At 43.6% G+C, this 24,671-nt stretch overlaps 1 protein-coding gene and 1 non-coding gene across 3 annotated transcripts in view; one reads left to right on the top strand and one right to left on the bottom strand.

Annotated features, from left to right (window-relative positions):
• Nucleotides 1-12,447: 12,447 nt before the first annotated feature.
• On the bottom strand, nt 12,448-12,520 carry TRNAE-UUC (transfer RNA glutamic acid (anticodon UUC)). The gene has a single exon. It is a non-coding gene; the product is annotated as a tRNA-Glu (tRNA).
• Nucleotides 12,521-22,487: 9,967 nt separating this feature from the next.
• ABCC4 (ATP binding cassette subfamily C member 4 (PEL blood group)) overlaps nt 22,488-24,671 on the top strand; it is a 185,073-nt gene continuing 182,889 nt past the window's right edge. For both annotated transcript variants that reach the window (XM_070380662.1, XM_005909234.3), the window contains exon 1: nt 22,488-22,971. In XM_070380662.1, the coding sequence (XP_070236763.1) occupies nt 22,898-22,971 (74 nt within the window). In that variant the 5' untranslated portion in view covers nt 22,488-22,897. The remainder of the gene's footprint in view (nt 22,972-24,671) is intronic.

Here is a 24,671-nt window from a genome sequence, read left to right as displayed (position 1 = left end):
ATTCTTTCTGAGCTAATAAAGAACCTCAAATGTGCCGGCAGCACTACCAACCTCCTAGAGTCCTCCTCGTTGGAATCCATCTTAGCTGAGTGATGTGTGCACCAGCAGGAAGGAACCTGAGTCAGAATGATTGGCCAGAGACAACCCAGAAACTAATCCCCTCACCATAAAACCCAAGACTGTGAGCCATGTGGCAGAGCAGTTCTCCTAGGTTCCCTTACCTGCCTGCTCTCCACCCGGGCACCCCTTCCCAATAAATCTCTTGCATTATCAGCACATGTGTCTCTTTGGACAGTTCATTTCCAAATGTTAGACAAGAGCTTGGACCCTGGAAGGGGGTCCTACAACAGTTTCACTTTCTGATTTTTCCCAAGTGGGAAGTGAGAGTTTTCTACTTCACTCGTAACACAGGCTGATGGCATGGGAGTCTCCTCTACAAAGCTGCCAATTCACCTGGCTTCTAGCAGGAGGTAAGGCATGAGCCATACTTGAAGTGGTTTCTATTGTATTGTTAGGTAGTTAGAATAGGGAAAAAGTGTACAGAATGGCGGTGGCTAAAAGATAAGGAAGAGAAAAGCCCGCGAAAATAGAACAAAGGAAGGTCCAAGGACCGCAGTGAGGACCTCAGGTAAAACAAACAACACTCCTGGCTGGCCCAGTTTACATAGGACAGGCCCAAGGAGACAAAAGCATAAAAAGAGGAGCCAAAGCTAGCTCCCCCGCACCCCCCCCCCGCCCCCGCCACCCCGCTCGCTGGGGTGCTCTTCTCTTCGAATCTTTGGATCGACGTGCCCTCACCCCTCGAAGATGGATTGTCCTGAGATCTTCTAAATAAAATAGAGCTGTAACACTGATTTGTCTAAGAGCTATAACACGGTCCGTTCGAGACCTGAGAGCTATAACACGGTCTGTCCAAGACCTGAGAGCTGTGACACGCCGAGGGGGCTTTAATGTCCATCACTCCAAATCTTTGTTGTGACGAGACAAAAACCGAGGAATACATTTGCCTGACAGTATCCAGTATCCCCTCTATTTTGAGGATGGTGACCACTGGGGACAGAGATCTCCAACTCTCTGCCTCTTGTTCCCAGACCTTTGGTCTCCTGTGACTTGCGTTTCAGTCTCTTTTCTGTGGAGGATAACTTGGTTGGCTAAGTCTTCTTGAAGACTGTGCTCTTTTTGCCAGCACCAGTGCCCTCCGTGCTGAAAACTCCAGGAACTCCATGCCTTCATTCCTTTTGTACTTTGTGTGGTCTCCTATTTCTTCCATGTCAAGTGTTAAAGGAGGAAGGGCTGCGCTATAACAAAGGCATTACAGGGGCACAAAAATGACATCGTGCAGTTATGTAAGAGTGACCGTCTTACAAAAGTTTCCAACGCCAGACCATTCCCATTGTTGCTCCAGAAGACAAGAGGGATTATAAAGATGAACGTGTGACACACGGAATCAGACAACGGGCCCCAAGGACTTCACAAGCTGTTCAAGGAGGCAGAAGATCTCATCTGAAACCACTGAAAGGGAAGAGGAATCCTTGGATACAACAGGCACATAATAGGGAGGAGTTAAGAAGCTGCCAAACAGGATTTAACTCACAAAGAGCTTTAAAGTCCACCTCCGGAGTTTTCCTATCCTACGTAGCAGCAAAAGAGGCCAAGCTCTGAAATTACCATGGGAACCTAATTTTGCTTTACAAATGCTGGCTCCTGGCCCGATTTCTGAAGATCAAGTAAACAAAGGTTTTCTTTATCAGCTGAAGTTCTCAGATTCCTATGCTAATAAGTACTATCAATGTAAGCAGGAGACTGATAACCAAAGAGAAAGAGAGAGATTTTAAAAATGTATTGAGTATATTCTAAACAAACTAAGACATCCTAGTGGCAAGAAGAAAATGTCACTATTTTACTTTTTGGAGCATTTTTTACAAATTCAATTGAAATAATGATTGAAGGCAGATTGAATGCTTTATACCCTGTGTGGCCCATGAATCAGCAGCAGCACCACATGGGAGAATGGAAGAAATAAAAGTTCTCAGGAGTATCCTGGTGGTCCAGTGGTTAAGATTCAGGGCTCTCACTGCCAAGGGCCTAGGTTCAATCCTTGGTTGGGGAACTAAGATCCCATAAGCCATGCAGCATGGTTAACAAAACAAAGGAAAGAGAGACAGAGAGAGAAAAATACAAGTTCTCAGGCTTCAACCCAAACCTGCTGAACTGGAATCAATGTTTTAACAAGATTCCCAGATCATGTGAACATTAAAGCTTGTGAAGCACTGTGTATGTAACTTTTACATTATTATATATAATAAAGGCACATATCTGTTCCTGAAAGCACCTTTGGAACAATGCAATTAATATATTAAAATAATACCTATTTCATATAAGATATAAGTGATACTGTTAATATTACAAAATTGTTCTCCTTAGATCTTGCATAACTTAGATTTTTTTAGATACACATTTACTTTTACTTTGAAATCATTTATGTGTTAGGAAAATTAGCAAAAACAAGTCACTTTGAATTTTCAGATCTTCAGTTTGAAGGAAGATTTAAAAGCTTTTTTTGGCCGCACCCTTGGTTTGTGGGGTCTTTTGTCCCTGACCAGGGATCAAACTTTGGTCCTTGGCAGTGAGAGAGCCTGGAGTCCTAACTACTGGACCGACTAACAGAGTAAAATCAAGGATCCTGAGGCTCTTGAAGTTCAATGGGCAACACCAAGAGGATCATGGTAGCCATGTTTAGGCATTAGGTAGAAATCTGTTTTTAGCTGAAACCTAATTTGGAAATTACTCTTCCTGAGGAATGAATAAGATTCTGTACCCAGTTCCATTTGTAACCATGAGAGAAGGGCAGCAGGCTGTGAGGATAAGGTCTGGGGCAAACAGTCTGCGTGAACACAAGGCTGACACATTGCATTCCCGGGTGAGACACAAAAAATGTAAGGAGAGGCTTGTTAGCAAAGTGTTGGACAGAAGCAAACCCTCCCTAAGAGTCCACTAAGTCAAAGTTTGTTCTTAGTTCCACCCTTGAGCAATTGTACACAAGACCCAAGAAATCATTCTGCTGTGAATAAGGATGAATCTGAAAGAATGAAATAAAACCCTAGTGATCAGCACAAGATCCACAGAGTAGAATCAGCAGAACCCCAAATACAATATGAAAAATGGTCCATATCTGCCTAGTCTCCAGTTTCCTTAGTAAAGAACAAGAAGTCACTATCAGATTCTCCTTTATGTGCGTTGATAGTTTATTGTAACGACTTCCCTTAGAGGTCCAGTGGTTAAGAAGACATGCTTTGACTGCAGGGTCATGGGTTCCATTCCTGTTGGGGAACTAAATTTCTGCCAGTCATGTGGATCCCCCCCAAAAAAGAGTTGGGGCAGCTCCAAACTTTTCTATCACATTCTTTGGCAAAGAGAACAAACTCACAGCAATATTGCAGATCTCAGCATGTGCAGTGATATGTTAGAGCTATTTACAGTGACTTGAAACTTGCGATGGTATTATATGATTCTTCTTTGGTCCAGGCTTCTGAGTCGCTTCCATGAAGAATGAGGACATTTCTGGCACTCAAAGCTCCACATGAGTCTTTGCCAAATGTCTGTGCCTGATAGCAACTCTAAACAGTTTATTCAAGGACTGGTCTTGTGACTTCCACAGTGTTAGGAACTATTAATATGTTTTTCCATGTGGTTCCTCTAGAGTAGAAGGAATAAAGGGAATCGGGGGTGTGGGGGTAGGGTGCGAATAGACCAGATGGAGAACTGAAACAAGGAGATACACTGCTCTGATTACTAGGATTGGCCAAGATAGAAAAATGATGATGGAATAAATGGATTTGAACTCTACATGTAGGTAACTTCAAAGGAAAGTCTACCTCCTGGCAACACCGATAGGGGCCTAAGCCCAGGAAGGAGTTGCAGGAGGGATCTTCAGATCCACAACTCTGCTCCTGTAGCATACTCGGGCATCCTCGCCCCCTCACCACACTCTAACTCATAGAAGTCTCCAGGTGTCTGAAGGCTTTCAGACCATTCCGTGACCATTCCACATGGGTATTTCTTCTCAGGTGTATGGTTGCCTCATACTCTTAGGAAGTTCACTCAAGATGACCTGAGGATGCCAAGTCAAGAATGCAACCTATAATGTGCAGAAGCTTTTAAGGTTAATTAGGTCCCATTTGTTTATTTTTGCTTTTATTTCCAATATTCTGGGAGGTGGGTCATAGACGATCCTGCTGTGATGTATGTCAGAGAGTGTTTTGCCTATGTTCTCCTCTAGGAGTTTTATAGTTTCTGGTCTTACGTTGAGATCTTTACAGTCTTATGGACTCTGTGGGAGAGGGAGAGGGTGGGAAGATTTGGGAGAACAGCATTAAAACATGTAAAATATCATGTATGAAACGAGATGCCAGTCCAGGTTCGATGCACGGATACTGGATGCTTGGGGCTAGAGCACTGGGACGACCCAGAGGGATGGTATGGGGAAGGAGGAGGGAGGAGGGTTCAGGATGGGGAACACATGTATACCTGTGGTAGATTCATTTTGATATTTGGCAAAACTAATACAATTATGTAAAGTTTAAAAATAAAATAAAATTTAAAACAACAACAACAACAACAAAAAAAAAAAAAAAAAAAAAAAAAAAAAAGAATGCAACCTATAATACTCACACATGAATACCAATGGCCAGTAGAGACTTCTATCCTTTTCTATTCTGAGTATGGTATCTGTAGTCTGCATATACTGTATCCTGTTCGTCAACAGCATCCAAACACTAACAGATTCATCATATCCTGAGATGTCCCCCAATAACCCATTTGTTAGTACCAGGCAGCCATATCTTCGCTGAATGGGTGGTTGTGATGATGGAACTTGGCTTGATTATGAAATAGGAGAAGCCTTTCATCCATTGTGGAACTATCTCTTTCAGCATGGAGCCTCCCCTTCCCACCTTCCCAGGAAGTTCCCTGAGAAGCTACCCTCAAAGAGAGGAAGAGAGGAACATTACAAACCATGACGAAGGAGTTGTCTTGCTAAGTGAACCAGGCCACTCCTTCATTTGCAAGATTTAAAGCAAAACTCCCAAGAAAGCACAATTGAAGATTCTGAGTTCAGTTTTGGGTCATTCAAGTGAGAAAGTCTAAGCTGAAACTGAAGATTTCCTGGACAAATAAGCTATAAATTGGGTTTCCCAGGTGGCGCTGGTGGTAAAGAACCCACCTGCCAATGCAGGAGATGTATGAGATGCAGGTTGGATCCCTGGATTGGCAAGATCCCTTGAACGAAGGCATTAGAACCCACTCCAGTATTCTTCACTGAAAAATCCCATGGACAGAGGAGCCTGATAGGCTATGGTCCATAAAGTCTCAAAGAATCAAACATGACTGAAGCACCTCAGCAAGCAAGCATGCATGGAAGCTATAAATTAGCACCAGTGAAATGAAATTCACTAATGTATCTGAATTCTGCATGGTGTTTCACACATGGTTATCTGACTTAGGCTCTCAGAAAGAGACAGATAATCAGGTTCAGATCTACAAGAAATAGAATCCAACCTACTAAACTGTGAAAAATTCTGAAAGAGATGGGAATGCCAGACCACCTGACCTGTCTCTTGAGAAACTTGTATACAGGTCAGGAAGCAACAGTTAGAACTGGACATGGAACAACAGACTGGTTCCAAATAGGAAAAGGAGTACATCAAGGCTGTATATTGTCACCCTGCTTATTTAACTTATATGCAGAGTACATTATGAGAAATGCTGGGCTGGAGGAAGCACAAGCTGGAATCATGATTGCCGGGAGAAATATCAATAACCTCAAATATGCAAATGACACCACCCTTATGACAGAAAGCAAAGAAGAACTAAAGAGCCTCTTGATGAAAGTAAAAGAGGAGTGTGAAAAAGTTGGCTTAAAGCTCAACATTCAAAAAACTAAGACCACAGCATCCGGTCCCATTACTTCCTGGCAAATAGATGGGGAAACCATGGAAACAGTGGCTGACTTTATTTTTCTGGGCTCCAAAATCACTGCAGATGGTGACTGCAGATATGAAATTAAAAGATGTTTACTCCTTGGAAGGAAAGTTATGACCAGCCTAGACAGCATATTGAAAAGCAGAGACATTACTTTGTCAACAAAGGTCTGTCTAGTTAAGGCTATGGTTTTTCCAGTAGTCATATATGGACGTGAGAGTTGGACTATAAAGAAAGCTGAGCACCGAAGAATTGATGCTTTTGAACTGTGGTGTTGGAGAAGACTCTTGAGAGTCCCTTGGACTGCAAGGAGATCCAACCAGTCCATCCTAAAGGAGATCAGTCCTGGGTGTTCATTGGTAGGACTGCTGCTGAAGCTGAAACTCCAATACTTTGGCCACCTGATGCGAAGAGCTGACTCATTGGAAAAGACCCTGATGCTGGGAAAGATTAAGGGCAGGAGGAGAAGGGGACAACAGAGGATGAGATGGTTGGATGGCATCACCAACTCAATGGACATGGGTTTAGGTGAACTCTGGGAGTTGGTGATGGACAGGGAGGTCTGGCGTGCTGCAGTTCATGGGGTCTCAAAGAGTTGGACGTGACTGAGCAACTGAAGTCAGTGAGTACTAACTTAATCAGATGTAAAAGTTACTACAGGCTTTTGCAAATTCACAGAAAATCCAGTAGAGATAAGAACTAGGATTGAAAGCTATGTCCGTCAACAGGAAAAATATGTCTGAAATCCTGCCACCAAGCTAGGCTTGTGAGGATACCCTTGCTACTGCCACTGGCCACACTTGCTCTAGACCCTGGACCTTGTTGTTAGAACCATGACCCCCACATCTCTGGAAACTGACTGCAGTAGTACTACCTAAGCCAGGTGGATTCTGTCTAGGTTGCTCTCGTGGCATCAGTAGTTCCTAGGTCAAACTCTTGTGTGGGTAAGTTCAATTGACAGAGATTAAGTAGGTATCTGGCCAAGTGGGTAGGAAAGAGGGCACTGCTAGGCGTGACCCCTTTCCCCTTCTAACCCCGACCAAATTTTGTTCTGATGTCTGTACTCCATGCCATCCTGTGATTCAGAAAAGATGAATTCAACTACCTCAGGAGTTGAATCTAGACCTTTTAGGGATTCCATTGCCTTGCCAGTGCATCCAATTTTAACCAGTAAGATGTGAGGATAAATCTGTTACAAGTAATATAGATACCAAGACACTCAGTTCTAACTTTAGGTGAACAAGAGAAAACAAGGCCTTAAATGTCCTCCGCTTCATAATCTCATGTGTTTCATCAGTGCTCTTTACTGTGTGTGTGTGTGTGTGTGTGTGTGTGTGGTATCAGGAGACAGCTGGCCTACTCTCACAAGGGGATATGAATAGGGGTGGGATCAGAATAGGGGTGGGATCCTTAGCACCATTTCCCCCCATTAAGTTCTTTAGTCATAGTACATGGAGTCTTGAGTGTTTCCAGGACACATGCCAATACCTGGGTCTAAAAAACAGTCATCAGCTTAAAAACATCAAAAGAAAACTATAATATTGAGACAGTTATTTAATTAAATATTTAATTAAATATTCATACAACACAACTAATGACAACTCCTTTCATTGCCAATTCTGATGTTTATAAACATGTTAGTGAAAGTGATTTGAAAGGCCTGATTTTCTCACCACACAGGAATTTCTAAACATATACACTGTTTGTAAGGATATCTATGGATAGAGATGTTAGAGTCAATCAAGGAAATGTTTTGCTTGTAGCCACAAAATTTCACTTCCCTGGTGGCTCAGACGGTAAAGAATATGTCTGCAATGCAGGAGACCTGGATTCGATTCCTGGGTCGGGAAGATCCCCTGAAGGGGGAAATGGCAATTCATTCCAGTATTCTTGTCTGGAGAATCCCAAGGACAGAGGAGCCTGGTGGGCTACAGTCCATGGGGTCGCAGAGAGTCAGGCACGACTGAGCGACTTTCACATACATACAAAATTTCAAAGCAAAATCCTTTCCCAAATGATTCCAACATTAAATACCTTCAGTAGAGTGTGAGTGTGTTTTGACATGGAAACTAATGTGGGGTGGGACTTATCAGAAATGTTCGGAGGCAAGGCCAGTTCTGTGGACATGTAACCAGGGCATTAGCACAGGGCCCCTATGTTTAGAAGGTGCTTCCCAGGTCGTGCTAGTGGCAAAGAATCCCATCAATGCAGGAGACTCAAGAGACTTGGGTTTGATCCCTGGGTCAGGAAGATCCCTTGGAGTGGGAAATAGCAACCCACTCCAGGATTCTTGCCTGGAAAATCCCATGGACAGAGGAGCCTGGTGGGCTACAATCCATGAGACTGCAAAGAGTCAGACCTGACTGAGCACACCTCTTTAGAAGGGCCCTGAGATTGGTTTAATGATTTGCTGTTGTTATCTTGGAAGTCTTGATAATTTAAAAAAAAGGAACCTAGTATTTTCACTTGTCACTGGGCCCTACAAATTGTATAGCTGGTTCAGTCCAGAACTTAATACGATTTCAAAACAGCCCTGGGTGGAGCTATGCATCATTCTAAAACAATAAGGCTATTGCTTCCTTTGCTTGCTGTTTTTAAGTACTGTGTTTAATTCATTTGAAAAATGTATGAGATTTTATATATTTTAAAAGTTGGGAAAATATTAAACTACATGAAAAGACAAAACTCCCATTAATCAGAGACACAGACCAAGATCAGAAGGCATTACAAACAGTGCCAAGAATTTACAAAAAAAATAACGGGTGCCTCAAAATTAAATTCAGACTAAGCACTTCAAAAGGGATTGGTGGCCAAATTGCATCTAGGCTGGGAATCAAGAGTAAACAAACATTTACCTCCACAGATTAAATTTTAAGTTGGCTGCAGGACATTTTCAGCTAGTTCAGATAAAGTTGTGATATAGTTGTGTTCACAATCCATCAAAGTGCTGTCTAGACAGAGGATGGCATTTTCTGTTTGGGGAAATCAGGGGAGGAAAAACCTCAGGGCCACATCCTGCTGATATTCAAGGGGACTCAATGGCAGGATAAGGCCCTGAGCATTCACTTCACCCTCCCCTTTCCTCCCACACCCTGGGGAGTCAAGGGCCAGGTGAGGACACTGCCATTGGTAGACATAAAAGGAAACCTCAATCCGGAGACTGGTGAGTGGAGACACACACTCCCTAGGAGTCCCCAGTGCTCTCTGGACAGGATGAGGAGAGGAGAACCAGCGGGAAGGGACTGGTTCATCAGCTTCTTCATCAGTTTTATTCATTACATAAAATTTATATTAATTTGCTGGCCAATTTTTTTTACTCTAAAAATAATATCTTCTCATCATGCAACATTAAAAAACAGAAAAAAATAGAAGAAACCACCTATAATTTTACTTCTTTAAGACAAACTATTACATCATTAATACTTAGATACCTTTCTTTCTGGTCTCCCACAGTAATGTATATTTTTACATTTACTGTTTAAAATATATGTTCATATTGTACATATAAAATTTTGTTTCCTTTTTCCTCTTAAATGGTACAACACAATCAGGATAAATAATGTAAAAACTAAGATGATTCAAATTAAGTCCAAATATATCAGTTTTTATAGTAAGTTAATAATGATTAGTTTTACAAAATAAGAGAAAGAAAATATCATGTTGGAGGAAAACAAAAGCCAGACCTATACTGTTTACCAAAAATGAAACTAAACCAGAAAATCTATCAAGTTGAAAGAAAAAAAAAGAACATTATCAGATACCAGGTAATACTAGCTAAAAGAAAGTGGTAGCCATAGTCATATTATACAAAATATCCTTAATCCATAGCATAAGATCTGAATAAAAATGAAAATATTGCCTATTAAATTTCATAGGATGCAGATAAACTGTACTTATCAAGAGTTACATGTTATCTGTATCCAGGGCACCTGTATTTGGTTATCTGTGTCTATTTTACAACATAGTTGTTCCAAATTCCTTTGTTTTCTTGGCATACAGTTTTTTTTTTTTTTTTACATTTAAAATTTTTAAACATTTTTATTGAAGTATAGTTGATGTACAGTGATATTATATGCTACAGGTATGCAATATACTGATACAGTCTTTAAAGGTTATACTTTATTTACAGTTATCATAAAATATTAATAGGATATAAAATAGGGATAGGATACCCACTCCAGTGTTCTTGGGCTTTCCTGGTGGCTCAGACAGTAAGAATCCACCTGCAGTGTGGGAGACCTGGGTTCGATCCCTGGGTTGGGAAGATCCTCTGAAGGAGGACATGGCAACCCACTCCAGTATTCCTGCCTGGAGAATCCCATGGACAGAGGAGCCTGGGGGGCTACAGTCCACGGGGTTGCAAAGAGTTGGACACAACTGAGCAACTAAGCACAGCATCGCTTATTTTTCACCTGGTAGTTTGTACCTCTTAATTTCTTATTCCTCTGCCCCTGTATTGCCCCCCTTTCCCTCTCACCACTGGTAAACACTAGTTTGTTCTCTGTATCTGTGAATCTGCTTTTTTTGTTGTTGTTATTGTTGTATTCACCAATTTGTTGCATTTTTTTAGGTTCCACATATAGGTGATATCATTCAGTATTTGTCTTTGTCTGACTAATTTCACTTAGCATAATTGGGCATATGTTCTTTTGTAGCGGGGTGTGTGGGGGAGCATATGCTCTTACTGCATCCCATCTCCCCGGCCCCAGATCCCTCCACACACATATTTTTGATACAGATAGGCATGATCAAAATACTTATATTTGGGTAGTTGCTACAAGATGGTTTCAGAAAAACATATTCCCATTTTATTCTAGATTAAAGAGATTATTCACTTTAGGCCCTTTGTGTGCATCAAGACACTGTTGAAGGAAAGGTGAGTTTCCCAGTCATCCTAGACTCCTTGGTAACCCTCTCCAGAGTGGAAACTATTAAGTATCCACATACATGCAGGGATGATGCATGCTACTGTTTGAGGGTTTCCACAAAGTAAACATATAACAGTATTCTTTTCTGTCCTGTACTTTTCATCTCAGGATATATTTTGGATAATCTTTGATATTAGATAAAGCAGATAGAGCTCTACCTCATGCTTTTTGTTTCCCCGGTATTCCACTGTATTAATATAACCAGTCCTCCACTGATGCGCAGACATATCGTTGTAGCCCTTGCTTTTACAATCAATTTTGTGACAACATCTTTCTTCAGAGATGTCAACACACAGGCATGATCGTATCTTTAGGATGTGTCCCTGAAATACATGCTGTGTTGAAACACACGTCTGTCAAAATTTTTAGATTTCCTTTTTTCATAAAATGTCACCGAGATGTGTAAAGACGCCTGTTTTGACTCTCTAGCCAACACATTTCTTTATCTTTTGCACTCTGTAAGGTGAAAAATTGCATATTATTGTTTTGAGTTTCCCTAATTCTGAGCAAGATATTGAGCATCTTATCTGTGGTTCATAAGAAATTTGCATTGTTCCCCTATGATCAGCCTTGATCTTTTGTTCAATTTCCAGTTGGGCTGTTAGTATTCTTCTTACTGGTTTATCTGATATCATTGTAAATGAAAGAAACAATCCCCTTTATCTCCAGCATGCTGCTAAGTCGCTTCAGTCGTGTCCGACTCTGTGCGACCTCGTAGACGGCAGCCCACCAGGCTCCCCTGTCCCTGGGATTCTTCAGGCAACAACACTGGAGTGGGTTGCCATTTCCTTCTCCAATGCATAAAAGTGAAAAATGAGAGTGAACTCGCTCAGTCGTGTCCGACTCTTAACGACCCCATGGACTGCAGCCTACCAGGCTCCTCTGTTCGTGGGATTTTCCAGGCAAGAGTCCTGGAGTCGGGTGCCATTGCCTTCTCTGTATCTCCAGCATAGTGATTGCAATTATCTTGTTTTCCTAGCTTGTCATTTTCATTTATGTGATTTTCGCCATACAACAAACTTCTATTTTTAATAAATCCATTTTAACAGTCTTGTTCTTCATGGTGTCTTGGTGTCTGTGCTTATGACTTTGGTTTCCTAACAAACTATTTTTATTTATTTATTTGGCTGCTCTGGGTCTTAGTTGTGGCATGCAGACTCTTTTAGTTGTAGCTTGTGGGATCTAGTTGCCTGACTAGGGATTGAACCAGGCCCCCTGAGTTGGGAGCATGGATTCTTAACCACTGGACCACCAGGGAAGTCCTTGAGTTTATGACTTTTAAAGAAAGTTTTCTCTGAGTCAAGATTATTAGAAAGAGATCACCTATGTTTATTTCTATAACCTTTATAGATTCTGTTTTTAAAATATCTAAATCTTTGACTCATATATATTATATATATATGGTGTAAGGTATGACATGTGTACCAAGTTTTATCTTTTCCAAATAACCTATTACTTTAATACCATGTATTATTGCTTCTTTTTTTTCCTTTTTAAAAAATTTAAAAAATATTTTTGGCCTTGCCTTGTGGGATCTTAATTCCCTAACCAGGGATTGAACCCAGATCCTCAGCAGTGAAAGCACTGAGTTCTATCCACTGAACTACCAGGGAATTCCAATTTAATGCTATTTATTCAGTCCAGTCTGTTGTATTTTATTATTGTGCTGGTGCTAAACTTTAATTATTTTGCATTTATTTTCCAAGTTGTCAATTCATGTTTTTTTGTTTGTTTTTTAACATTTATTTATTTATTTGGCTGTGCTGGGTCTTAGGTGTGGCATGTGGGATCTAGTTCCCTGACCAGGGATTGAACCCAGGCCCCCTTCATTGGGAGTGTGGAGTCTTAGCCACTGGACCACCAGCGAAGTCCTTCAACTTGTGTTTAGTTCCTTTCTACTATGTTATCCTTCCTTGGTGGCTTCCCTGGTGGCTCAGATGGTAAAACGTCTGCCTGCAATGCGGGAGACCGGGGTTCATTTCCTGGGTCGGGAAGATCCCCTGGAGAAGGAAATGGCAATCCACTCTAGCACTCTTGCCTGGAAAATCCCATGGACAGAGGAGCCTGATAGGCTACAGTCCATGGGGTCACAAAGAGTCAGACACGACTGAGTGACTTCACGTTATCCTTATCCTTATGTACATTTATTCCTTATCCTTATCCTTACATACATTTATTCCTTAAGTCCTTAGATTTCTTCTTGGAGCTTTTGTTTCAGACAAGCCATAGTTGCTTTCATGGATTAGTATTTACCCCAAATTTATTTTCGGATTCCTGACATGTGCTGTCAGAGATTTCTGATGGAGACTTGGCTCTGTAGGGCAAGCCTACTGCTTAGGTAAACAGGTAGGCTCCACTGTCCAGGGGGAAAGATTATTTACCTTGGAATTATCTCCACTGTTTGGGGGAGAGTCACAATTATGTCAATGTATGGTGAGTAGGCCTCCTATAACATGAGTTGTCTTGCTGTAACCTTGACTGTTCAGTTTGGAGCCATATAAATTGCTATGTAATGTTAGTAGTCCCATGTGAGGGAATAAATTTTAACTGGACCTTCTCTTTTGAGTGGCTGCAGACCTCTATTGTGAAGGAAATGGGGGAAGGTGGGTCTGGTCTGAGAGGCAAGAGATTAGGACATATCAGACATAGCCCTTCAGAAGCTGGACAGTATTATGGAAAGTGATGGGGGACTTCCCTGGTGGTACAGTGGATGGGAATCTGCCTGCCAATGCAGCGGACACTGGTTTGGTCCCTGGCTCAGGAAGATTCCACTTGCTGTGGAGCAACTAAGCCAGTATGCCACAACAACTACTGAGCCCATGAGCTTCAACTACTGAGTCCTCCTGCCTTCAGTCTTTCCCAGAATCAGGGTCCTTTCTAATGAGTCAGTTCTTTGCATCAGGTGGCCAAAGTATTGGAGCTTCAGCAGCAGTCCTTCCGATGAATATTCAGGACTGATTTCCTTTAGAACTGACTAGTTATGATCTCCTTGCAGTCCAAGGGACTCTCAGGAGTCTTCTCCAACACCACAGTTCAAAAACATCAATTCTTCAGTGCTCTGTTTTCCATACATGATGACTGGAAAAACCATAGCTTTGACTAGATGGACCTTTGTCAGCAAAGTAATGTCTCTGCTTTTTAATACACTGTCTAGGTTGGTCATAGCTTTTCTTTCCAGGAGCAAGTGTCTTTTAATTTCATGGCTGCAGTCACCATCTGCAGTGATTTTGGAGCCCAAGAAAGTAAACTCTGTCACTGTTTCCATTGTTTCCCCATCTATTTGCCATGAAGTGATGGGACTGGATGCCATGATCTTTGCTTTTTGAATGTTGAGTTTTAAGCCAGCTTTTTCATTCACCTCTTTCATTTTCATCAAGAGGCTCTTGAGTTCCTCTTTGCCATAAGGGTGGTGTCATCTGCATATCTGAGGTTATTGATGTTTCTCCCGGCAATGTTGATTCCAGCTTGTGCTTCATCCAGTTCAGCATTTCACATGATGTACTCTTCATATAAGTTACATAAGCAGGGTGACATAATCCTTGTCGTAATCCTTGTCGTAATCCTTTCCCAATTTGGAACCAGTCCGTTGTTTCATGTCTAGTTCTAACTGTTGCTTCTTGACCTGCATACAGGTTTCTCAGGAGGCAGGTAAGGTGGTCTGGTAGTCCCATCTCTTGAAGAATTTTCCATAGCTTGTTGTGATTCGCCACAGTTAAAAGCTTTAGTACAGTCAATGAAGCAGAAATAGATCTTTTTCTGGAACTCTCTTGCTTTTTTTATGATCCAGTGGATGTTGGCAACTTGATCTCTGGTTCCTTTGCCTTTTCTAAATCCATCTCCCAGTAATTTCTCCAATATATTTAGCTCCCTATAGTTTGCATTTCTGAAAAAAAAAAACCTAATCTCCTTTTCCTTTGTCTTGTAACATCATGAATCTATGTTTCTTTGTTAAGATGCTATACTTACCCTAAGTTCTAAGGACCCATTTGAGTTAATACTGCATTTCTCTCACATGCCTGCATGCTGCACATGTCAATAAAACTGTCTTTCTCTTGTTCATCTGTCTTCTATGAGTTGACCTTCCAGGGCCCCAGTATTTTGGAAGGGTAGAAGAAAAAGCAACTTTCTCCTCCTCTAATTGGTAAAATGTAAATAACATTGAAATTTACCTTACCAGTTTTTAAGTGTGCTGTTCTGTGGCATTGAATACATTCACATTGTTGTACAACTGTCATCAATATCCATCTCCAGAACTTTCTCATCTTCCCAGACTGAAACCCTGTACTGATTAAAACAGCTCCCCACCCATCCCAAACCCCCATCCTCTGGCAAATACCATTCTACTTCCTGTTTCAAATATTGGAATGGGTTGCCATTTCATTTTCCAGGGGATCTTCCCCACCCAGCGATCGAACCCAGGTCTCCCACATTGTAGGCAGATTCTTTACCATTTGAACCACCAGGGAAGTCCATTCATATACATGAAATTATTGCCAAAGGCAAATTCAGGTGCCCAACGCACAGTGAGGCTAAACAAATGCAAACCAGAGTTTAGAGCAGAGAAAGGTTTACTGCAGGGCCAAGAAACAGGAAGATGGCTTGTGCTGAAAAAACAAAAAGTCCCTGATGCGTGTCAGGGAGTTTTTGTAGGCAAAATTTGAGGTGAGGGCTGCAGGTGGTATGACTTTCTTCTGACTGGTTGGTGGTGAGGTAACAGGAAGGTGCTCCAGGGATCCTGGGTTCAGCCAGAAGCAGCTCTACCTGGATGGGGGCCCTAGTTTCCCTAGAAGAACTCAAAGGTATCTTTAAGTATATTCCTTGAGGAAGAACCGGGCTTCTGCTTTAATCTCTGCACTATAGTTTTTTGATTGTTCCTTCTGTGTTTTTGCATCCCCTTACCCCCTGAATCTTGATTCCAGCTTGTGTTTCTTCCAGTCCAGTGTTTTTCATGATGTACTCTGCATATAAGTTAAATAAGCAGGGTGACAATATACAGCCTTGACGTACTCCCTTTCCTATTTGGAACCAGTCTGTTGTTCCATGTCCAGTTCTAACTGTTGCTTCCTGACCTGCATACAGATTTCTCAAGAGGCAGGTCAGGTGGTCTGGTATTCCCATCTCTTTCAGAATTTTCCACAGTTTATTGTGATCCACACAGTCAAAGACAGAGGCAAAGTCAAAGGCAGAAAGTGGAGAGGAACTAAAAAGCCTCTTGAAGAAAGTGAAAGTGGAGAGTGAAAAAGTTGGCTTAAAGCTCAACATTCAGAAAACGAAGATCATGGCATCCGGTCCCATCACTTCATGGGAAATAGATGGGGAAACAGTGGAAACAGTGTCAGACTTTATTTTGGGGGCTCCAAAATCACCGCAGATGGTGACTGCAGCCATGAAATTAAAAGACGCTTACTCCTTGGAAGGAAAGTTATGATCAACCTAGATAGCATATTCAAAAGCAGAGACATTACTTTGCCAACAAAGGTCTGTCTAGTCAAGGCTATGGTTTTTCCTGTAGTCATGTATGGATGTGAGAGTTGGACTGTGAAGAAGGCTGAGTGCTGAAGAATTGATGCTTTTGAACTGTGGTGTTGGAGAAGACTCTTGAGAGTCCCTTGGATTGCAAGGAGATCCAACCAGTCCATTCTGAAGGAGATCAGCCCTGGGATTTCTTTGGAAGGAATGATGCTAAAGCTGAAACTCCAGTACTTTGGCCACCTCATGTGAAGAGTTGACTCATTGGAAAAGACTTTGATGCTGGGAGGGATTGGGGACAGGAGGAGAAGGGGATGACAGAGGATGAGATGGCTGGATGGCATCACTGACTCGATGGATATGAGTCTGAGTGAACTCCAGGAGTTGGTGATGGACAGGGAGGCCTGGCGTGCTGCGATTCATGGGGTCGCAAAGAGTTGGACACGACTGAGCGACTGAACTGAACTGAACTCCCTGAATAGTAACTGTTGCCACCTTCTCTTTGGTATTGAGGAAAGCCTAGGTGGCTGAAGTCTTTTTCCTGCAAACAAGAAATGAGGGACAGGGAAGGGGCCCCATAGCATCCTGCCCCATTTCAGAGTAGTTGTCACTTGGTGACCTTCAATACTTCTGGCCACCAAATGGTGCAATTTTTCCCCACACTAACCAGTTCTCCAGAAACCAACATGTTACTTTCTCCACACATCTCACCCTCTCCTCCCTCTCCTCATGTTCGTAAGTCTGTAGTTACTTCTTCTATTTTCTGTTCCTCCTTAGAGCAAAATTTCTCACAGAAGCTGTGTACAACCATTGTGTCCACACTTTTACACACCATTTTCTGCTCAACACATCTTATAGGGTTTCTACCAGTGGTCATGTATGGATGTGAGAGTTGGACTGTGAAGAAAGCTGAGCGCCGAAGAATTGATGCTTCTGAACTGTGGTGTTGGAGAAGACTCCTGAGAGTCCCTTGGACAGCAAGGAGATCCAACCAGTCCATCCTAAAGGAGATCAGTCCTGGGTGTTCTTTGGAGGGACTGATGCTGAAGCTGAAACTCCAATACTTTGGCCACCTCATTCGAAGAGTTGACTCATTGGAAAAGACTCTGATGCTGGCAGGGATTGGGGGCAGGAGAAGGGGACGACAGTTGGATGGCATCACCAACTCGATGGACAAGAGTTTGGGTAAACTCCGGGAGTTGGTGATGGACAGGGAGGCCTGGCGTGCTGAGGTTCATGGGGTCGCAAAGAGTCGGACACGACTGAGTGACTGAACTCCTGAACTGACCACTGTCTTTAAAATACTGCTTTTGCTAAGTCAACAAATACCTCATCTTTGCCAGATGTAATTGTTACTCTTCTGTATTCAAATTACTAACTTCTCAGAAGCGTCTCTCAAGCCAAAATAAAGATTGCAGAGAGACATATCAACAACCTTAGATATGCAGATAATACACCCAAATGGCAGAAACTGAAGAGGAGCTAAAGAGCCTCTTGATGAGGGTGAAAGAGGAAAGTGAAAAAGCTGGCTCAAAACGCAATATTAAAAAAATTAAGATCTTGGCATCCAGTTCCATCACTTTATGGAAAAATAGAAGGGGAAAAGTGGAAGCAGTGACAGATTTTATTTTCTTGGGCTCCAAAGTTACTGTGGACGGTGACTGCAGTCATGAAATTAAAAGATGCTTGCTCCTTGGAAGAAAATCTATGACAAACTTAGATAGTGAATTAAAAAGCAGGTATCACTTTGCCAACAACATTTTTTTGTTTTAATACTAGAACACAGTGAACTTTATTTCCATTATTTATATTGTAATGAACGTCTTCACTCAAAGTTTGGACTCTAAGGATGGAAATTGCTCGGTTGTAAGCTCTATGAGAGAGCTGGACTATAAAGAAAGCTAAGCACCAAAGAATTGATGCTTTTCAACTGTGGTGTTGCAGAAGACTCTTGAGAGTCCCTTGGACTGCAAGGAGATCAAGCCAGGCAATCCTAAAGGAGATCAGTCCTGAATATTCATTGGAAGGAATGATGTTGGAAGCTGAAACTTCCACCTGATGCAAAGAGCTGACTCACTGGAAAATACCCTGATGCTAGGAAAGATTGAAGGCAGGAGGAGAAGGGGGTGACAGAGGATGAGATAGTTGGATGGCATCGCCAACTTGATGGACATGAGTTTGAGCAAGTTCTGAGAGTTGGTGATGGACAAGGAAGACTGCCATGCTGCAATCCATGGGGTAGCAAGACTCAGACACAACTGAACGACTGAACTGACTGACTGAAGCTGTGTGAGGGTATGAAATATACAGTTCTTTTTATTTATTTATTTGGCTGTGGTTGGTCTTAGTTGTGGCACAGGGGATAGTTACCTGACCAGGAATCAACCTTGGTCCCCTGTATTGGGAGCTCAGAGTCCCAGCCACTGGACTACCAGGGAAGCACCAACATACATTTCATTTAGATGCAATTTGCTACTTTTACACCTACAGCTTCCCTGAGAGCTCATATCTAAAAGGAACGAAAGGAAGTCTGTTCAGAAAACAAACAAAAATTGTTAAGTTTATTACGTTTGGGAAGAGTGTTTCTGCTTTTAAATCCCTGAATGTTATATATCTGTGCTGTGCTTAGTCTCTCAGTTGTGTCTGATTCTTTGTGACCCCATGGACTGTAGCTGACCAGGCTCCTCTGTCCATGGGATTCTCCAGGCAAGAATACTGGAGTGGGTTGCCATGCAGTCATCCAAAGGATCTTCCTGACCCAGGGATGGAACCCAGGTCTTCTGCATTGCAGGCAGATTCTTTACTGTCTAAGCCTATCTATGACTATCGAAAACAAAGATTAAACATTAACACTATGCAATACCAATTAATTTTATAAATATCTTTCTTACCTCAAGTTGTATTTATTTTGGCTTAATATTTAATAAGCCAAATAATTTTTAGTGAAGAAAATATGGAACTGATGATGGTAATTTTAAAGGGATGGAAAGCAGATTATGATGATAACTTTGGTGATGTTATATACTGTATTTTTAAAAGTTGACATGAGAAAAGCTAAGTCTGCCCTTCCAATTTTCTTGATTGGTTTTGGAAAAATATATAATGACATTTTCATCATTATTGAATGATACAAGGTATTTTTGTTGTCCCAAAATCCTCTGTGTGCCACTCTTCATCCCTCATTCCCATCCCCAACCTCTGGCAACCACTGATCTTTTAACTATCTCCGTGGTTTGCTTTTTTGGTCATATAGTTAGCATTACACAGTATGTAGCCTTTTCAGATTGAATTTTCACTTAACAAGTCGCTTCAATCATATCTTACTCTTTTGGCCCTATGGACTGTAGCCCACCAGGTTCCTCTGTTAATGGGATTCTCCAGACAAGAATACTGCAGTGGGTTGCCTTGCTCTCCTCCAGGGGATCTTCCTGATCCAGGGATTGAACCCACATCTCTTATGTCTCCTGCACTGGCAGGTGGGTTATTTGCCACTTGTGCCTCTTTCACTTAGTAGTAAGCATTGTTTCCTCCCTTGCATTCATGGTTTGGTGCATGCGTGTCCTTTTTGTGCCAAATAATATTCCATTGTCTGGCTGGGCCAATTTATTTATCCATTCATTTACTGAAGGGCTTCTTGGTTATTTCCAAATTTGGGGAGTTATGAATAAAGCTGTTATAGACATTTCACAGATTCAAAAAAATTCCTTTTTCGTTTAAAATTAAACATATAATGAACCAGCTCACTTCCAATATGCATCCAAACCAGACTGAAGAGGCATCTCCTTTCTTCTACTTCATGCTCTCTCCATGTTTGTATTAATTGCATTGTTAATGTTAGCATACTATTTTCTCCATTTTCCATTCATTTGTTTTAGACAACGCTGCTGCTGCTAAGTCGCTTCAGTCGTGTCCGACTCTGTGCGACCCCATAGACGGCAGCCTACCAGGCTTTTCCGTCCATGGGATTTTCCAGGCAAGAGTCCTGGAGTGGGGTGCCATTGCCTTCTCCTTAGACAATGCAGGAAAATGCAATAAAACCCCAAATGGATCAAGAAGTGTCATTAAGGTAGAGATGGTTGTTTTATGAAAATCGAAAAATTGACTTATAGGCAGAGATGGATGGCTCATACTCAAAAACTCCAAACTCCCAGATGGTTTTGGGGTCGACATTTCTATAGGCAAAATTTGGGGTGAGGGCTGCAGGGTGAGTGACTTTCTTCTGATTGGCTGCTGGTGACCTAACAGAGCAGCGCTCCAGGAATCCTGGGCTCAGCCTAAAGTAACCATCTTCCACGTGGGTGGGTGGGGGGCTTAGTTCTTATGCAAGAACTCAAAGATAAGGATTGTTATGTTTATACCTTGAGGAGGAACCAGGATCCTGCTTTAATCACTGCACTTTGGTTTCCTCCTGATTCTATTAGCAACTATTTGAATTTGCTTTTTGGAACAGGGAAGTTTAGAAGTTTGAAGTTTGTATCCAACAAATTAGAAATAGGGGATAAAAAAAGAAAGGCTTTTGTGCTCAGGAGGCCCCTGCAGGGTTTTGCTTGGTTACAAACTTATTCAACCTGAATAACTGAAGCTAAAAGCTGTTTTGTTGTGTTTTTTTTTTTTTTTTTTAAGTATGGGACCCAACTGAAGAGACTTAACACACATGCACACATTGTTGATTTACAAAGTTGTGCTGTCATTATTAATAACAAACATGATTTTAGTCAAGGTACATGGGAAATTATCAAAGTGATCTTGTTATAAGCACCAAGAACTTTGATCTTTCCTCATTTAGGGTGGAAGGGACCAGAAACTGCTGAGCTGGTAAGAAGGCCACACAAATAACTAAACACTTACTGGGAGTCAAAGTTTTTGTTCATTCAGCCCAAGTTACTCATTCAGTGTATTCTAGACACCCGTCCACACACACTGTCCATCCACCAGACCAGGCTGAACTGTGCATCCAAATCAGAATTCATCATTTATTGATTTTTAAGACCTTGGACAAGTTCTGTACTTAAGCCTCATCTGTGAAATAGGGATGATTATAAGTACTTAATTAGGGCATCCTTATAGTTAGAAGTTGGCTTTCCAGGTGACTCAGTGGTAAAGAATGGGCATGCCAATGCAGGAGACCTGGATCCTGACAATCCCCTGAAGGGAACGGCAACTCACTCCAGTAATCTTGCCTGGGTAAAGCCCATTGACAGAGGAGCCTGGAGGGCTGGCTACAGTCTAGGAAGCACAAAGAGTCAGACCCGCCTTTGCGACTAAACCACAACAACATAGTTAAAAGTCAGGTCAGGTCCCCAGAAATGCGAACCAACTTCATGTTTCGTGACACATGTCACTGTTAACCCACTAGGAACTGAGTATATGATGAAAGAAATCATAAGTGAGTCTGTCTCTCTGCAGATTCCCTTTTCCCAATCTAAGTGTGTGCTTCAGTCCTGTCCGACCGTGTACCACGTTAAGGACTGTAGCCCTCCAGGCTCCTCTGTCCCTGGGGATTCTCCAGGCAAGAATACTGGCGAATTGGAAGCAGCTGGGTTGCTATGCCCTTCTCCAGAGGATCTCCCCCACCCAGGGATCGAACCCCCATCCCCTGCCCGGTCTCTTAGGACTCCTGCTTTGGCAGGCGGGTTCTTTACCAATAGCGCCACCTGGGAATCCCTCCCAATCTAAAAGGGCAGCGAAACGCGCAGAGGTCCCTACACAATGCAGCAACACGAGTGCCAACAGCCTGTCCCCAGTGGCAACATTCACTCATCTTCCAAAATCGTTTTGAGTTCTTCTAATCCTGTTACTTTTCTTTGGCTCTTGACACTCTGCAAACGTAATCTGTGCTAAACCATGCTGTTGTCCGACGTCAAAGGCTTGGCCGCAAGTCGGAGGACTTCTCAGAGGACCATAGTTTGGTACTAAGAGGACAGGGTGCCTGGAGCTCCAACTGTTCACGCCTTCTGTCAGCTTTTTCAGGATATTTGCAAAGTCGCAGCCGAAGGGGCGTTTCCGAGCAGCGGGGGGCGGGCAGATACTGCGCCTCCCCTCTCCACGTTCTGGGCCGGGGGGCGGGTACCCGGCTGGGAGCAATAACTAAGGCCGCGTTCGCAGCCAGGTGCGAGCACGTGGACGCCTAGGCGCTGAGCTCCGTGTTGCCGGGCGGTCCGTTTACCCTCCTCCCTTCGCCTCGTACCTTCGCCCGCCTCCGGGCAACCTCAGCCCCGGCCAACGTTAGGCGCCTCCGCCGCCCCTGCTCGCGGCCTGTGGCTCTGGGCTCCCGGCGATCCGGCCGCGGAGCTTTGCCGGCGTCCTCCGGGCGGGCCCGGGAGGCGGCGCGGCCTTGGGAGGCGGGGACCCGGCGGGCCGCAGGCGCTCGGCTTCCGGAAGCCAGTGGTTCTCCGGCTCCCGCTGCGCGGACCGGCGCGGCGGCCTGAAGTCCAGCATCCCGGCCAACACCTCCCGGAGCAGCGGGCGGCACCGACGCTTCTGCGGCTGGATCCCAAACCACGCTCGCCCAGGCCGGCAAGATGCAACCGGTGTACCCGGAGGTGAAGCCCAACCCGCTGCGGAACGCGAACCTCTGCTCGCGCATATTCTTCTGGTGAGCGCCCCGCCTGGGCCGTGATACCCCCGCCGCCGTGGGGCGGGTACCTGATGCCGCCTTCGCCTTTCGGGGGCAGAGGCGCTTTCCGTTCTCCCTCAGGCCGCCCGGCTTCTTGCCGCCGGTGGGGCCGCCCCGCGCCGGCCGCGTGGTCCCCGTCGGCTCGCCGGCTTGCGGGGGTGTGGGGAGCAGGCCGAGGAGGGGGACGTGGTCGCGGGGTTGCCGGCTATCCCAGTATATTTGCTCGCCGCTCCGGCAGCCTCCGGTTCCCAAAGCAGGGGGAGCAGCTGGAGCCGGAGGCGGAGAACGGAGGCTGCCCATGGGGAGTCACCGCCCCGCCGGAGAATGGACCGGACCCTCCCCCTCACCCCGCTGCCCTCCTCCACCCTACCCTTAGCCGGCTTCTCCAATACTGCTCTGGGAATTTGCTCTTTCGAGCTAGAGCTGCACTTTTTTTTCGTTTTTTACGCCCCCTAAGCAAGCAGCTCATGAGCAGCTTCCTTTATGTAATTAGCGCTCTGGACCAATTGCCGTCTTCCAATAATGTCTCCATCTTTAACCATATTCCTTATGTGACATCTGCCGGCCAGTTGCACCCGGCTGTCTGTCTGTCTGTGACCGTGTCTCTCTCCCTCCCTCTCTGTCTGTGTGCGTCTGGTACCTAATTAAGGCAAATTTGTAATGGGTAAAGAAACAATTTTTATGTAATGAATGGGGACACTGTTCTTGAACATGTTTTGCTTTTGCCTGGGACACAGCGACGACTGGCTTTTGACCAACCGCTTTCCTATTGTGAATATTTATTTACCCTTCCACCTTTGAGGACTACTCTGGGCTTGGGGTCCCTGAAGCCTGTGGGGTCTTGTCCAGATCTCTAGCCTTCAGAGAAGCGATTTGTGGTTGTTCCTATAATTTCAGGCAGGGCAGGCAGGGCAAGGAACTCTCCAAGACAGTTTTTGTGGATTTTAAAATGTATGTATGGAAATGGAAAGTGAGGACCTCATTGATTGTGGTAGGCACCCATTTCCAGTTTTCCTGTGGGAGCAGATGGAGCTATTATCTTTTACAGCTGAAGGTACTGAAGCATAGAGATTGAGGAAGTTGCCTACATCATATAGTGAGTAAGTAGTGGAGTGGGATCCTGAACTAGGCAGTCTGACTTCTGAGCCTGTGATTCCTGTGTGTAACTCCAGTTCTGTTAACTGTTCTGTTTAACCAACTGTTTCTGTTGGTATGCTTACTTGTTCCTAAATGCACAAAGAAGGTGATTCCAAACACACCTTTGTTCTTGTAGACAATTCAGGTTCTTGCTGTGGGAGATGATGCATGTGAAACACCTATAATCAAGCTTTAGGGCTCAGACCTGCAGCATCCTCCTCACCTGGGAGCCTGTTGTTGTTCATTCGCTCAGCTGTGTCCGACTCTTTGTGACCCCATGGTGTGGAAGACACCAGGCTTCCCTGTCCATCATCATCTCCCTCAGTTTGCTCAAACTCATGTCCATCGAGTTCCTGATGCCATCCAACCATCTCATCCTCTGTCGTCCCTGTCTCCTCCTGCTTTCCATCTCTCCCAGCATCAGGGTCTTTAATGATGAGTCAGCTCTTCACATCAGGTGGCCAGAGTATTGGAGCTTCAGCTTCACCATCAGTCCTTCCAATGAATATTCAGGATTGATTTCCTTTAGGATGGCCTGGTTT

Source organism: Bos mutus, chromosome 12 (assembly GCF_027580195.1).
Source record: "Bos mutus isolate GX-2022 chromosome 12, NWIPB_WYAK_1.1, whole genome shotgun sequence".
NCBI lineage: Eukaryota > Metazoa > Chordata > Mammalia > Artiodactyla > Bovidae > Bos > Bos mutus.
This window is presented reverse-complemented; position numbering and strand designations above follow the sequence as displayed.